Source organism: Clytia hemisphaerica, unplaced genomic scaffold, assembly GCF_902728285.1.
Source record: "Clytia hemisphaerica strain Z4C2 unplaced genomic scaffold, Clytia hemisphaerica genome assembly, whole genome shotgun sequence".
NCBI classification, from domain to species: Eukaryota; Metazoa; Cnidaria; class Hydrozoa; order Leptothecata; family Clytiidae; genus Clytia; species Clytia hemisphaerica.
This window is the reverse complement of record NW_027103286.1, coordinates 2,034,688-2,051,620: the sequence shown is the minus strand read 5'-3', so window position 1 is coordinate 2,051,620 and position 16,933 is coordinate 2,034,688. Positions and strand designations below refer to the sequence as shown.

The following is a 16,933-nucleotide window of genomic DNA, read 5'->3' as shown; positions in this document are numbered from 1 at the left end:
ATAACATTAGGGAGATTAATAATTCTACTGAATTAACTTGAGAAATCAGAAATCCAAAATGACATCCTAATATTGTGGAGGTAAAAATACAGACTCAAAAAAAAAGTTTTAGGGGGTAATATTGAACAATATGATATGTACTCACTAATAAAAGATTCGTTTTTATAGAAAAAATGATGTAAGAAATCCATATTTTAAATAATATTTTATGATGCATCTTTGGTTTAAAGTCTTTATTTGAGTTTTAGTCATCCATTTTGTTCAGCGTATGAATCAAAATTTACCCCCGTTTTAGAAGCATTCGATTTTTTTCCTTTCAGCAGATTCGGCAACGTTTTCGGCGGTCTTCATTTTTGGTGCTTGCCATTCTGGTCAGTCAGTAGAATAAAAGTATGGCTACAAATTCAATAGACAGCTCAATTGCTGTTGCAGGAACTGCTGAAGACCTGAACAATCACAATGTTCCTGTAAATCAACCAGATTCTGATTCAGTAATTCTTAGATGCAACCAAACCTTGAAGCTCGAGACAGCATAGAAATCTTGAATAACACTGACCAATACAAAGTGATAAATAAAGTTCCAGAGAACCCAAAAGGAGGAGACACATATTTGCTGATACCTGCTCAAAAAGATGATGGTAAACAATTTTTTTATATAATATTATTCATTTATTTTAATAGATATGTTAAAATAACAAATTTATCTCATTTGTAGTCATTAGTTTTACAATCTTTATACTAACATTGTTTTGACTAAGATTAAACCTTCCAGTCTAACATTTATAGACAGGTTTCAATGTTTTGATTTTGTACGGGCGGACTGATTTAGGCGGGCGATCGTGCTTGATTATTGGAGACAAAAAAATATAAGATTTATACCGTGAGTGGTTCTAAATCCGACAGCCCTGCCTAAATCCGACCCCCCAAATAACTGTTATGAAAAAAAATTCTATGTTTACAAACATTCCCTCTCCAAGTTGAACAATAAACTATTGCCTGCAAGAACTCTTGAAACAAAACATCTAACAATATGACTATAATGTCAAGATGTCAATTAATGAGATCAAAAACGTGTGAGTTGTAAAAATAATTATATACCTCTATTACCGTAACTTGGTCTAATGTCGACATCCCTCGTCTAAATTCGACACCCTTTTCTAGAGCTGAAAATAGTAGAAAGATCAAAACTATTTTTCTTTGCTTAGTGGTAAGAGATGAATAATTCTTTTTCAATCACCGATTCCAAGTTTCATATTATTCCTATCTCTAAAGAAGGGTGTCGAAATTAGAAGACAGATGTCGAGATTAGACCAAGTTACGGTACTCTGAATCCGTTGCTCGTGTTTAACGTTAACAATTCGGACACTTTTGTATAAAAGCAATTATTGTTATTTGGTGGTTCAATTGGCAGATTGGTTCAGTGTATCAGATTTCTCAGTTTAGTTGACACTTTGGTATCTTCGTTGCGTCACAGCGAAAGGTTTGTTTTTATTTTAGTTTGTATCTTTGAAAGACCCCATCGGATTTAGGCAGGGCTGTCGGATTTAGGACCACTCACGGTATTGAGGCGAGTGAATATCAATCAAATTTTTGATAACTACTGTACCAGTCATATCTCTTCGAAATTTGAATGGTGGTAAGTCTATATATAATATATATACCTCTGAGAAAATATACTAAAACTTCTTTTCAAAAGTCCTACCAGAGACTTCAATTTTGACAGACGTCAAAACAACAAATCTGCTTGCCTCCAGCTAATGCTATGGTCTCTTTGCCTCCAAAAAATCAGGTGGTAATTCACGTGTGAGTAAGCAAATGACGTATCACGAAAGCCATATATATATATAAGATTCTGCTTACTTGTCTAGGATGGGGGACACTGACCTTGAAGGCCAATGGGGTTGTGCCCCTTGAGTTTGACCCTGTCAGATATAACATGAGAACCTGTCTTGGTATCTGAATCTGTATACCTAGCAAGTGAGAGCTGAGAGTCCATTTTCAGAAGGCCTACCTTTTCAGACTAAACAACCAAATAGCTTATTTTATCGCTGCACTTACTTGTGACCATCAGATCAAAGAAACTTTTGGATTGTCAGATTCTTATCAACAGTTTAATGTGTTACTTGTGTAGGTGTTCGGCCGAAGTGCTCAGGTATAATTCTTGGTGAACCACGCATCTGTTTGATCAATCTCTTGAGAGAAAAGAATCTCCGCAGATATTTTTCATGTCAAGTATTGAATTTGAATTAGTTCTCCTGCACCCAGTATATCCATGAATTTGGGGTTCATCCGGGATCAAAAGTGAAACAGGCGAGTATTTTTAAATTTTTCAGTTGAAGTGTTTTTAAGTTTTGCATGCTCTTTGGCATTGCATTGAATAGTTTTGCACCTTGTACAGAAAGAGTGTAATCTCTAAGCTTGGATATCTGATTCTTGGAGATAAACAGGCTGAGCCGAGGATTTCATAAGCTTTTATACTGCTATTCACGTTAGGTATTATCCCTTCTAACACCTTCCAAACATAGATGATGTGATAGCGTTCCCTTCTCCTTTGAAGGGAATATATTTTGGACTGCTTGAGACACTCTCAATAATTGTTTGAGGTACCTTTTACCCATCTTAGAAAGGATTTTTGAATGTCTTCAAGTCTCTGAATAAGACCAACAGCAACAGTATTTGGACTCCATAAAACGGAGCAATATTCTAAAATTGGTATTACCAACGATTTGTAGAGTGTAGTCATACATTCAAATGACTGCATTGAAAAAGCTTCCTAATTAATATCCATGAAGTTTTTTGCTTTTTGAATGGTTGAAATTGTTTGTTCTTTAAACAAGCAATCGATTCCCAAATCTTTTGCAAAATTTTTGCTTTCAATGATATTGCCTGATGCTGATGTATTTTGGTTGTTTCTTTATGAAACAAATACTTGAAGATTTTAAACCTTTGTGAGCACAAACTTCTGGGAGGTCTAAAAATTGCAAAATTTAGGACATTTATTTTTGCAGATTTGACAATAAAATCTTTTGAAAACTTCGTGAATCAAGACATAAAGATGAAATTTTTCACACAAAAAAATGGCTTAGAGGGACGTTTACTCAAATTGTATTTAAACTTTTGTCTTTTGGCTTATGGGGCAGACTAAAAAGTGACTTAAATCTTACATTGAAATTTTAAGTTTTTTTGCAAACAGTTGCAAAAGGTCCCTTCAAGAATTTTCCAAAACATTTACTTTCTGTTACTTTCGCAAATTTTAGACATCACATTTTTATCTTCCCTAATTAGTCTTATGGTCAATTTTCAGGTATTCCAGACCTGTCCAGACTGAGGATGCTCAACCAATTTGATCTGTTGTTTTTATTTCTAGATGCTTGGAAGAACGATGGCTACAGATGGTGTCACTATGGACCAAAACTTGTCCCAGGAAAAAGTCCTTTGGTTCAAAAACGATACTATGCTGCTTACATGAGTAATGGCAAAGTTTCCAAATTTCACAAGAACGTTTACCAACTAATCAACGATGATCGCGAACGTATACCTGTTGTAGTCCATTATTTTGGTGATCACTCCATTGCTGCCACAAGAGACACAAAAGGAAAAGACGTGAAAGGTTTCGAAAATGGTGCTGGTGGAAACGTCTCTAATGAACATCAATACTCCAAATTTGATGGCACTGATAAAAAATTAACAGTCCATAGAGCAGTGAAACCTAAGAACATTAAGAAATGTATTTTATCCAAAGACGACTTTCAAGAACTTCATCGTTTATCTTACGGTCTGGGCTCTTATGTCAAACTTATCTCTCACTATCCTGACCTCATCATCGTCTTTGGCATGAGGGAAATATCCGACGACTTAGAAAACATTTTGAAGTTGAATCAAGAGCCCCGCCCGTTGTTTTCCTATAGTAATTCGTACGAGTTGGGCGAATACATCGTCTCAACATTCTTATACACCCACCCAGCATTTTTAGAACGTCCAACCATACCCTCACATTTTGTCATTCACGAGAAAAGCTGTGGTTTGGCTCACCAAGAAATGTGTAGAATCCTTTCTCAAATGGTACCAAGCCTTGCTGCAAGTTCAAACCCGGTGGTTCTCAATCTTGACCCAAACAAATTTTCGGCAGTCAGCACTGTTTTCCCAAACATGCACACGTTGTTTTCATGGAAGGATGTTATCGCCAACACCAAAGCATGGTTATACGCTAATGGGGCCAGCCAACAAGAGGTGACGGTTTACATCGAAGATCTTCGACAGCTCTTCTCAAGGAAATCTAAAGAAATTTACGAAGAAGCTTTAGCGGAATGCAAAACTCGTTGGCACGGTTTCTTTGAAGAGTATTACATGAAGGAAATCCACGAAGTTGTCAACGATCGTTTAGGTAGATGGGCGTTGGAGAAATGGAATGTTTATAATCCGTATACTGGCGTCACGGATAAAAGCAATGAAGGAATGGAGGTCGTTATTCGTCAGTTGAAGATCTCTGGAAACACACCAGTTCATTCGACTGTCCTATCGTTATGCTTGTTACAACGTTGGTTGCATAGTGAGATTTGGAAGAGTTACTGTGGAGTCGGCCCGTACACAGTGCGCACGGAATTCCAACCACTCCAAAGATCTGTATCCGAGTTTACGCAACCCACCACTCCTTGTCCACCCGATCAGATTTTGTTCTATATTCAAAACAAACGAGCTTTGATCGCTGAGGGTATTTTGAAAGAGGACAGCACAAATTCAGAATTGAAAGCTAACCTACAACAAACGGCAACTCAACTTGTCAAAGCCGGTGCTATTACGATGAACAGTAAACAACAAACTTTTACGATCAAAGCTAACCCTGTCACGTATTACGAAGTCAAGTTATTCCCAAAGATCTCATGCTCGTGTGAGGATATGAGGAGCGGACTGTGCGCTCATGTTTTAGCCGTCAAAATGAGTTTGGGGATCAATATCGAGGATGATCTGCGTAAATATCAACCCCAACGTGGTTTGAAAGCTGGTGAAACCATTAAAGCCATTAAAAAACTGAAGCGCGAGAACAGCATGGAGCCTGTCAACACTATTCAAATAAAACGTACCAAAGATGATCTGACAGGCGAAGAGTTATCCATTCAAAGTGCAGATATTATAACGGCGACCGAAAGCGACGTTGAGCGTGAACATGAGACGGTAGAAGCGGTGGAAGTCGATCCTAACTCTGAGGAAGCCCAACAACTTTTGCAAACAACCCTTGATGAAGGACAAATACAACTTATGCAAATGGCTGCTGTCGGTTTGAACATGTAAATCTTGTTGAGATAACTAAAAATTTTATAAGACTTTAATTTTCTTGTACCATAATTTTTACTTTCTTTTGATCAATATAATCAGTTTCAATAATGACGAACGACTTCAGAATTCATCTAATCAAACAACACAAATTTCCTTCTTTTATGGTATCTGCATTCTTTTAAATAACTTAAAAATGTCCTATCAAAAAGTTATTTGTGGTTTTACTCAAGGACGATAAAGGTTTTTAGAATATAAAGGGAATGCTCAAATCTTCCAAAAATTTGCCTTAAAAATGAACTCGTTTGCGATCTTCTTTTTTAAAACCTGTTTTGACCAGTCTGAACGAAAAGAATCAGTTAACGTCTGATTTGAAATACTTTAGGCGTACAAACTTTCGCGAGCAGAAACTTTCGCGAGGTCGAAAATTTGCGAATTTGATATTTATTACGATTTCGCGGTTTCATAGATTTCCCATTTTTTTGAATTTTTCGCGAGCATAAGCTTTCACGAATTGCCCTGTTAAGAATTTTCAATAACATTTACTTTCTCGAAAAAGGCTAAAAATCGCGAAAATCGGTGTGATTTTCGGACAAATACGACGGTCTCAGGCAAAAATCATAGTCGAAAAATTGATGAAAATTTTAGCTCGAGAAAACGGAGACCTGTTGTATATTTTTGGAAAGCTCTCAAAAAATTAAGATTAGTGATATATTGCGAGTATAAGTGATTTCTTTACCTAACTTGAGATATTAATCCTAAAAACAGTGTTTTTCGGTGTTTTTCAGCCAGAAACAGCAGTTTTGTCCAGTTTTTGCGCTTTCGTAAGCTCAATATCTCGAGTTAGGTAAAGAAATCACCTATACTCGCAATATATCACTAATCTTAATTTTTTGAGAGCTTTCCAAAAATATATAACAGGTCTCCGTTTTCTCAAGCTAAAATTTTCATTAATTTTTCACCCTATGATTTTTGCCTGAGACCGTCGTCTTTGTCCGAAAATCACACCAAAGTGTCCGAAAAACGAAATTGACACCCAAGTTATTTTGATTCCCCTACCCCTTAGCTTTCCAAAAATGTATAGCAATAAGTGCTTTGACTAAAAAAATCGAGCGATTTTACAAATTTCCCCCTAGCAGTTTGTACGCCTAAAGTAATTAATGTTTCGGAGTTACCTTAAGGGTATTAATTTTCGCGGGGATTATATTTCGCGAATTTCGCGAGTTTTTCCGAAATTCGCGAAATATAATCCCCGCGAAAATTTTAAAAACCTGTGGATTCGCGAAATTCGCAAAATATAATCCTCGCGAAAAATTTAAAATCATGATTTTTGCCTGAACCCCTAGGAAAATGAAAGAAATTCGGTTAAAAAGGGGCTGATTCGCGAAATTTAATCCTCGCGAAAATTTAGAATTCCCGTCTTCGCGAAAATAAGTCCCGCGAAAATTAAATTATTTCGCGAAAAAATTGTCTCGCGAAAATAAGTTACCGCGAAAATTAGTACCCTTAAGGTACCTAGAGGTACAAATCAACCTTTATTCATTTGTTCATTCGTTCGTTTGCATGTTCATCAGTTTTTCTTAGGGATTTGCTCATTTGCTCTATGAAAAAGGTTTCAAGGTAAGTATACCCTTTTCATGAGATTTCTTTCCAAAAGCATTGTATTTTCAGATTTCAGAATCTGTTTTACGACCATGCCAAAGGGTGGATTTTTTTCAGCATTTTAGAATGCTAGTAGAAATCGTGGAAAAGCTAGTCTTCAGTCACTGCCCTATTATGAATAAAGTACATGTTTTTTCTATAAGCATACAAAAATCCAAAAAAGGCTCGGAATTGCTTAGATCGAGAGATTTACAAAGCTGAAAATGCTTTGAAGGATGCTTATATCCTAAGCAAAATTTTAGAGAAATTTCGAAAATCCCTAAAATTCCAGTCAAAAAGAAACTAACTCTGAGCATGAAGGCTCAAGGTAATGTTTAGCAGATACTTAAATTTTTGCCATATGAGCCTAGTTATGCTTATAAGCGCAATGCTTATAAAGAAAAAAACATGTACAAGATAAATAGAACAAAAAGGATGAAGTGCTTTTCAAGGTCTTAAGACTCATTTTTCAAGGCTTTCAAGGTTCTACCCGCACCTAGACAATAATTCACAATCAATTTGAATGATTGAACACACTTTAAGAAAGAAAGCTCTCTGATGCGACGGAGCCCGATTTTCGATGAAAATATTTTTTGGTTCGGTTTTTTAGTCGTTTTCTTTTCTCGAGATTTTAATTGAACATTACTTTCAGGCGTACCAACGTTCACGAGGTCGAAAAATCGCAAAATTTACGACATTCACTTTCGCTTCGCGAATATGCCGAAAAAATCTTTTTCGCGAATCAAGATAAAGATGAAATTTTTCACACGAACAAAATAACTTTGAATGAGAAATATTTCTTGATTGGGTTGAAACTTTTCAGAATTTTATCACAAGATTGGAATTTAATTTGGTAGCTGGCTGTAAACATTTAACTAGGCGATTGTTAAATAGCCAACACTGGTTTTATAAGAACTGGTACAAATTTGGGGAATGAATACCTTTGTTAGCTAACAGGAAGAAGCTTTGGCAGGAACCTAATTTGGGGAGTTAGACGAATTCGTTAAAATAATTTGAATCTAAATTCAAGATTTATGGAGTCTACTCTAGAAGAAAAAATCATTATTTTTTTTACTTTTTAGATTTAACTATTTAATTTTAGATTAAAGCGTTTAATCAATTCGCTTAAAATTATGCTTAAGAAGTGTCCTGTATTTATTATACTTTTCGTTATATCTTATTTCCTTCCTTTAGAGGTTCAGTAATGTAGTAGTGATCTTGACTGACGTCCAGGGGTCAGGGGTTCGATTCCAACTCGGTGTTGTTATTCACCTGCTAAGTGAATGTACCTTCGCCCGGGCCAACCCATGTCATTTGAGGGAAATTCAGTGGACAGAAACTCAAGAAACTTGTCTTTGACTGTGTTAGGTATCAATTCTACAATACATATCGGATGTGATATGATACTGGCCTTCCCTAGTGGTCCACGCTGGATTAGCGCACTTCTCTGTGTGTCAATATTGACATTAATGTCTTACAAGCTGGCAGGCAGTATAAACGAGACGACTCCTAGACCACTCAATACATAATTGGGCATCCTCTGTAAGGAGAAGTCAGACATAATCTTATCTCCTTCGAGAGCAATATATCAAAATGTGCGAACTGCAAAACTTTTTTTGGGAACAGACTTAATGTAATGGTTTTCGGATCGAGCATCGCCCCTCTTACAGAATCGGATACAAATAATCAAAATAGCTTTTGGGTCTGGAAAGTCACCAATAAACGTGTTTTAAAAAATGATAGCACTAAAATATATATACATTGTAATAAATTGAATAAAAATAGTATTTATGTTTTGGATTTACAAAAAGAAAGAAAAATATGTCTGAGGATTAATATAATTTTTAACTATAAAAGCATGATTATATGAAAAATAGAGGCAAGGGGATATATATGACACAACACCAAAAAAATACAAAACCTTTAAAAAAAAACTATTAATTTTGCTCGAAGGTAGTCCTGAAATCGAAAAAAATACTGGTACTAAAAATGTACTTTACCTAATACTAAGAAAAGTTTCTTTAAAACTCCAGATTCCTGATAACCAAGATCAAGAAAAAAATATCATTAAACAGATGATAATATGAAGCTCGTAATCAGCCCGCTGAATACGAAGCAAAACACCAAAAAATCATCTACAAAGCTCATGGAATATCCGAATCAGAAAACCAGCACAAATAAAACCTAAGTGTGTTAAAATGTTTTTGATAGACCAGTAAAAATATTACTTGCTTCGTTTGTTCAGAGAATTTTCAAAAACAAGCTTGAAAGAATTTTAGGTTAAATTCCCTCAACAAGGTGATTGGCGACCCTTAGGTAAACACATATTTTGTCGGACATGGATGTAATAAGTTTTTTTTTACTAATAGTAAGATTATCCCTAAAACACTAAATAAAACTAGTAATCTCAATATGAGATTGATTTTTTCAATAATAAATTCTCAACTACAATTGTTGATCCATATAAAAGGGCTCAACAGATTCGGCAGGATACCAGCCTTCCGTAGAATCGTCTAAAATACCATAACACAGACCGTTTTTATTCTTAGGGCGACATTCGTATACAATTGCTCCTACTTTATACGATAAATCGTATGCTCCTTGACCATGAACGTTCATGATGGCCCTACGAAGGTTTTGCTGCTCGTGTTTAGACGACACCGTCGATCGTATAGAAGAACCGACTGACGTCAAACTTTGTAGGGATGACACACGACTGTCGTACGTTAAAGTCCTGACGCCACGTTCATCACATGCTACCTGTATACGTGAATCACTGTCCTCAATTGACGTTGGGCGGAGGGTTTTATTCGATTCGGGCTGTTCAGAAACCGGCGATGAAATTTCAGTTTCTGTTAATTTACGACCGGATAAAGTGAAACTACGAGCTTCGTTTTGTAAAATACGTTCATGAGGTTCTGACCGGCTTCTCCGGTGATCATGATCACCGGGAAGTTTTACAGTTTCGTCTTTCGGTGTACTCGCTTGTTCGCTCTCCTCGTTTATACTCTCGAAACTGATATGCTGTCGTAATCTGCCGTAAACGAAAGGAGCTCTACTGTAATGTTCTGATAGTAAACCACTACCTCCTTGTCGCGATCTCTGTTCTTCGATTAATTTTTTAGCATTGTTGTTCTTGGACGAGGATCGTGGAGGGGCTACTGGTTTCTGACTGATCAGTGGAGGTCGTAACAGCTGAGACATCATAGAGTTTGGTCCCAGTCCATGATGGGATAAACCCATCCCTTGAAACGATTTGGATGTGAGACTCGATCTTAGTTCGTCAGCCTCGCTTTCATTTGGTTCAGGAGGGAGAGGTTTTTTCATCACGTTCAGATCATTGGTAGATGATGAAAGGGACGTTGCAGAGGCTGAACGCATGGAATCCCGGCTAATATCAGTCAAGCTACTTTGTTTCAAATGATGTCGTTGTAACCAATTTGATTCGATTGTTCCTGCTTGTGATAAGTCTTTCATTGAACTACAATTTCGTTCAGAAAACAAGCCAATGGTAGCATTCGAACCAACAAATGAACGACTTTTAGCTTTGCGCGGGATTGGATCCAGGAACGGTCGATCATCATCGGGACTCAATTTCATTTGATCACCAACTAACGAAGGTAAAGATAAAGCAGATTTGATACTTGATTGTTGATGCATTTTAGTAACTAGTGATAAAAAGGAACTCTTGGGTGTTTCTGGTGCTTGGAATGACTTCGGTCGGATACGGTTCAACTTAGCAGGGTCTTGGTATCTCCTAACGACGTCATCGATATTTGTTTTACTAATTTCTTCAGAATTCCGTCTTCGATCAGACCCACGTTTGCGTGGTGAACGTCCTCCAAGAGAAGCTAAGCATTCCGTTGAAACCGTTTTTAAACTGTCCTGTGAACCGAGTCGCCCAGACGCCACTAAATGACTGTATTCTTTTTCGATGTGTTTTTGGCGAGGCGGGGGCGGTACTGGTTTGGAGGGTGGCACTGCAAACGCTTTCTCAGTTCCGTGATCTCGATGGTTTGAAAGTCTTGGCGGAGGCGTTAAGGGCGCAGGTGATTGTATCTTGGTTGTTGGCATTTCTGTATCGATGTAAAGTGACACTGCTCGTTCTTTTGGTGAACCTAAGGACAATTAATCAATAGACGTTGTTATAAAACAAATGAAGACTCTTAATGTGGAACTCTGTGTCAAATCCCCTTGAAATAGAGTTTTCAAAGTAAAACTTGCGTTTGATAATTCACAAAAGCAAATCTTTTCAACATTACCACTAATTCATGATATGCACCACTGGAGTCTTACGAGAACTTTTAAAATTTTCCACCCAATACGTCACATTTTCTATTGTTTAAATGACGTATTGGGTGGAAATTTTTGAAAATTCTTGGAAGGCTCTCCAGTGGTGCATATCATGAATACCATAATCTAATTCGAATTCTATCAAAAGTTAAGGACTTTTTCGTTTCCGGTGCAGATTATATTGAGACAGACTTCAAATTAATTAAAAATCGCTAGTTGCTCACCTTTCTTTGGTCTCAGGATGACAGACTCTTTCTTGGCGGTAATATCTGGTGCGGCTTCAGCGTTGTTAGAATCTTCCACATCTTTGGAAGTTGTACTATTCTCACGGAGCATCTAAAATAACAAAGAATCTCAATCAGAGGAAAGAAGATAAAAAGCTCTGACTATGTGTAGCTGCTGTAGGCACCAGAAAATAAATGGGAAGTGTCGTAATATCTTCGATATCTGGAGTTAGGATACAATTCTTTTAGGCCTTCCCTTATAGACTTTCTTGCCTTACTTTACTATTCTAACAGCTAAACATGGTTATGATGTAACCTACCATAAAGAATTTCATGTTGTGCTATTTTAAATTCTAACTTCCATAAATCCCTGACACCGATGACATAAACAGTGGCGTTGTGGGAAGATTTTTCTGGAGGGACCAAAGTCAATTTTTTTTAAATGGCGCCCCCTCCCCCCAATTTTTCAAAGTGGTGCCCCCACCCACTAGTTTCTAGGCTTTTACTTATTCATTTGCCTAGGCATAATGAGGAAGGAAATATTTAGTTTAAATATCTTTGATGAATGGAAAAATGGAAAAACAGGCCCCACCATGGTTGGGCCGGACTAGAAAATTTTGAAAATCGACTAACAAGATACCCTAAATCACAAAATAAAAATAGACAAATTTGACAAATTAAAGAAACAATGTGTAATGCGAGCGAAGTGAGCGAAAAAAATTATGATTTATGATTTCAATATTGTTGTCATCAAGTTAGATTTTCATTTAATAATGCTATGTTGTACACAAGAAAACTTGTAAATTTTAGCTAGATTGCAAAGAAATTACCAATTAGCTGTATTGCGAGCGAAGCGAGCGAAAGAAAATCGCAAGTATTTTAAAACTATCTTAATAAAATTAAGGTGCATAAAGTATGATTTTTAAGATTGGGGCGTTTAAAAAAATCTCTTTTGGCGCCCCTTGCTCTTCGGCGCCCCTTCAAAAAAGCTCCGCTGGGGGGGCCATGGCCCCCCCGGCCCCCCCCTGCCACAACGCCACTGGACATAAACCCCAGAATAGTCCCCTTCTATCCATGACAGTTCCGTCAGCGCTCACTGACATTTGGTCGACCATAAGCTTGCTTAGTGTCGACCACCTGTTGTTGTTGGTTCTGTCCAAATTCCATCCCCGTTCCTACACCCCTTACTTGCCTCCCCTTTTGTTAGGCCTCAGCTATTTTCTTTGTGTGTATTGTTATTAATACTTATTATGAATTGTATGTAAGAGTGATATAAGATTTTAAAAATATAGGAAAATTATTCAGAGAGTGTAAAAAGTTTAATTAAGAAGCATCGTAAATTTTACACGAAGCAAAGATATAACGATGTAAGTGTATTTTTAAATTGTTTTAAGAGAAGCCCAAAATATAGGGTAAAGTTTCATTCTTGTAAAATCAAGAAACTGTGTTCTGTTTATTGTTTCTCTCTGTGAGCCTCCTCATGACTTAGTCTACAGTAAAATAAGGACAACTACCATAGGTTAAATAACTGAAATTCTTATTCTATTATATCAACTGATGAAACTACTTCTGAGTCAATATAAGATGAAGGGCAGGCTAGAACTTTCGACAGAAGTCATCAGCCAGTCAAAAGTTCATTGTCAAAAACAAGATCACTTATCCCAGAAAGCCATGTAGAAAACAAAGGTTTTCACCGAGATAATTTTTTGGTTGCTGGAATTCTCAACGAATTGAACTTCTTATACTATATGTGTCTTTGTATAGATCTGTAAATCAAACTAAAGAAGTATTTTGGCTTAAGGTAGTACAATTTTCAATTCATAGTAAAAAATAAAGAAAACAATATTAACCTTTGTTCGGACTTCTCCATTATCACTTGAATAGCCATCAATAGGTTTGGTTTTCAAGATGGACGATTCAGCTGCACGCCGAATGACTTCAGTATCTGAAAGAGCGATGCTCTTCTCTTCTTCGATCACCTCTGGCATGTACGGCTGTTGGATAAATAAACATAACTGTTTAGAGAACGCAGATACGGCTAAACTGACATTATCAGGCTATACTGCAACGGTTAAAATAAGTGATCGACCTTTCCATAGAAAGGTACCTAAGAAATACTTTTAAGACGACTACGTAAAAGGAGTTTACTTACTAACATCGACCTAGGGTGGGGAAACCTTAAAAAGCGCGTGCTTATGAGATTGCAGATATGATAATCAGTTTTTCCAATCCGAGATGTATGTAAGAGGCTAGTTTTCTGCTCATCTTCCAGCAAAAAGTGTCTTATGTAGGAAGTATAGAGGCCTGTGATTCAAACTAGAAGAGGCGTTCTTCGTGACAAAAAGGAGAATTTCCATTTACAGTCAACTCTCTTTAATTCGAATCTCGATTATTCGAATCTTTCCGTAATTCGAACTAAAATATTTGTTCCCTCAGTTATAAATCAGTACAAAATACTTTCTCGAATTCGAATATTTCTCTAATCCGAAGAAAAATCTTGAAGATCGAAGTCCCTTGAAGATCGAATTAGAGGGACTCAACTATACCTTTACGTATGAAGAAGGGAACCAGCCTTCGTCTTCCGTTCTCAAACAGCGTCCTTTCCACCAACCAGTCTCATTGGTCTTCAAAACATCTATCAAATCACCAACTTCTAATTTCAATTCGTTTGACGTTGACTCCGTTTCAATTTGGTTTGGTTCGAAAGGATAGATGGTGATGAAGAGCTGACTGATCTCTTCGCTACAATCAGAATCGCTTTTATGATGAAGAGGCTTTGGGATGGAGTGCGGTACATGATAACACTCCTCCTCCTCGTCTGCTCCAAGAGCTACATCCAATCCAGCTAATGTGTGGATAGCCTATAAAACAAAGGTTAGTTCTTTTTGAGGCTCATGTTTATGCCTAACGGTTCTATCAAAGTAAATTGAAGCTATAATCGAGTGAAGAAAGATAAACCCGTTAGGTTTTACAGGTTTCAAAGCTTTAAGAGCACCGCAGGTAATCATCGACCATAAAAAAGTCAAACTAAAGACAATCTGACTCACATCCTTACGTAAGGGAAAGTTTTGAACGATAGAAATCAAAATTTATATCAAAGACAAAAGGACAACGTATTTTGATTCAAACGCATCAAGGTTTCGTGTAGAGCCTAGAATCACGTACAAATCAAAATCAATTAGTAGGATACCGCAAAATATTGCTTGGATATAAAAACCAATTTCCTTTTCCAAGGTCTTAATCCAAAACAGGTGGCTTGGAAACCAAACATCAGAGAAATAGACAGGAATATATAAGATAATGGTTTCCCGTATATGTTATTTTATTTTTTGCGGATAGTTCAATACCTTAACCACTGAATGCAGCTCATTATAAAAGAAGACCACCGCTCAAATTGCATGTGGAAACATATTAATTATCATAGCAATTTCGTTGACCACATTGTACTGTACAAAATGCATCGCTGACGTTTTTTGAGAACAGTAAAATTTTGCGTCTACACGTCAAAAAACAACAAATCATTTATCAACGTTCTATAAAATGACTTTAATGGCACAATCATTCCCAATCATAGGTCTCGATATATCTTAAGAAGAATGATCTCAGAGTTTGTGTGTAAAAATTGAATTGAAGACTTGATTGGTGTTATGCAGAACCTCTCTGTAAAGATAAGCTAGTAAGCTATTTTCTAAAGCTAGTAAGCTATTTCGCTAGAAAAAAACAAACAGGATGGCAAAAGATTGTAATGTAAAGGAAATTTTCAAAAATGTCCGCTAGAGACATCATGAGTAGTCATCATATATCGCTAATGACACAAAAAGGAGACAGACTAGGCAATGAGTACGGTGTACGAAGGATTTGAGAGAAGAAAAGCATTGCGAAAGAAACTTCCTATCGCAGAGTGGAAACTAAATCCTCATCAAGTAATTTCCGAATTTTTTATTAAAATACAATGATTAATAGCAACATCGAGCGCACCGTAAAATTAACTTTTACCTCGAGTACAATGTCTTGTTCAACTATGAAAATTCATAAATCAATTTTGTTGACAAATTTATCTCACATAATTGAAAACAAAAATTGTCTCCACGATGAGCGGTAACAGAAATTTGTTTCAGAATGACGTCAGAATTATATTTGAAGAATTTTTACGCTTAGTGAGACCTATTTAACACTGTATCGTGCAATTTAATGACAGTCAGTGGAGATAAAAGATCGAAATTTCGTACAAAATGCTTCATTTTCCGTGCTAGAGAGGTCTGCGATTCAGACTACCTATTTGAAATCGTCAACTGGACATTTCTCTTGTCAATCGAAGTATATATGCGTACACATGTACAGGTAACGCTATCTAAATCGACTTTCAATACTATCGAACAATGGATCGTATCGAATAGAAGAACGTCAAACTAGAGATTTTCAATTGTATGATATGTAAAAATCTAATGAGATTAGGCCTATACCTCTGTCTTCATTTTGATTTCTTGATATTTCTTCGGCTCAATAGGCGAGATGAAGTTCTGCGGTACCCATCCAAACTTTTTCTCTTTGTTTACTGCTTTGGCCCAACCCCCTGAATCGACTGACGTCACTTCGACCAATTCGCCTCGGGTGAGTTTCAACTCGCGATAATCTTGCGGTTGGAAATCAAACAATGCGATGTGTGGCACACCTGGCAAATGAGAAAGTTAAGTATGAACTTAAAAAACTGGTTATTTAACATTGGACAACAATGCGATAATGAATAAATTTGTTTCTATGAACATATTGTTCACGCAAAACTTACAATTTGTATCGGTATATTAGGACAGGATAACCAAAAAACAATCTACATAATAGGCTGATTCGTGCTTAAAAAGAGTTTACACTCTGAGCAAAAGAAATAAGCTCATCAAAAGCTCCATTTCCTTCAAATTATTTGCCCTGATTGTGAAAAAGTGTAGACTACTCACCCATTTGTAATCCGTTATTCGACTTTCCTTTTAAGCTGTTACCACCACCGTCCATTTTTCGGCTGCCGTAATGTTTAGTAAAATGTGGGAGCAAACCAGTCTTCTTCTTATGTCCTTGTATCGTGTCATGGCCCCTCTTCAGCTCCAGAATAGATGGAAATATTTGTGGACGAGACATAAGAAGACCCCATTTCTGAAGTCATCGATTCCTTTGATTCTGTGCTTTTAGTGGAATGACCATTCCGTTGTTTAAGAGATAGTTTGTTGGGATGATGTTCATCGAAATCAGTACCTTCGTAATATCCAGACTCGATGCGTTGTTTCTCAATCATCCTCTTCTTGGAGAATCCGTCGATCGTTTCTATGGAAACAAATAATGAATACTTAAAAACTATTCGTGACTAACTATCGTCAGTTTTACAACGTCAAAATTTCAATATTTGAAAATCAACGAACGATAAAGTTACTAGAACTAGTAGAAAATTTAGAAACAAAAATTATTGATCTCTTTAAAGCTTCTACTATTCTATTTGCTATTATTATCAAGAAATA

At 36.6% G+C, this 16,933-nt stretch overlaps 2 protein-coding genes across 2 annotated transcripts; one reads left to right on the top strand and one right to left on the bottom strand.

The window, feature by feature from the left end:
- Positions 1-333: 333 nt before the first annotated feature.
- Positions 334-5,414, top strand: LOC136806710 (uncharacterized). Its single transcript, XM_067063305.1, has 2 exons — positions 334-638; positions 3,368-5,414. The coding sequence occupies exons 1-2, from the start codon at positions 503-505 to the stop codon at positions 5,287-5,289; spliced, it is 2,058 nt and encodes a 685-aa protein (XP_066919406.1). The 5' UTR covers positions 334-502; the 3' UTR covers positions 5,290-5,414.
- A 3,857-nt stretch (positions 5,415-9,271) lies between these two features.
- LOC136806699 (uncharacterized) lies at positions 9,272-16,491 on the bottom strand. Its single transcript, XM_067063295.1, has 6 exons — positions 16,382-16,491; positions 15,893-16,101; positions 13,976-14,290; positions 13,280-13,423; positions 11,430-11,541; positions 9,272-11,030 (listed from the first exon to the last, which is right to left on the bottom strand). Exons 1-6 carry the CDS (start codon positions 16,434-16,436, stop codon positions 9,358-9,360), a joined length of 2,508 nt encoding a protein of 835 aa, XP_066919396.1. The 5' UTR covers positions 16,437-16,491; the 3' UTR covers positions 9,272-9,357.
- Positions 16,492-16,933: the final 442 nt, after the last annotated feature.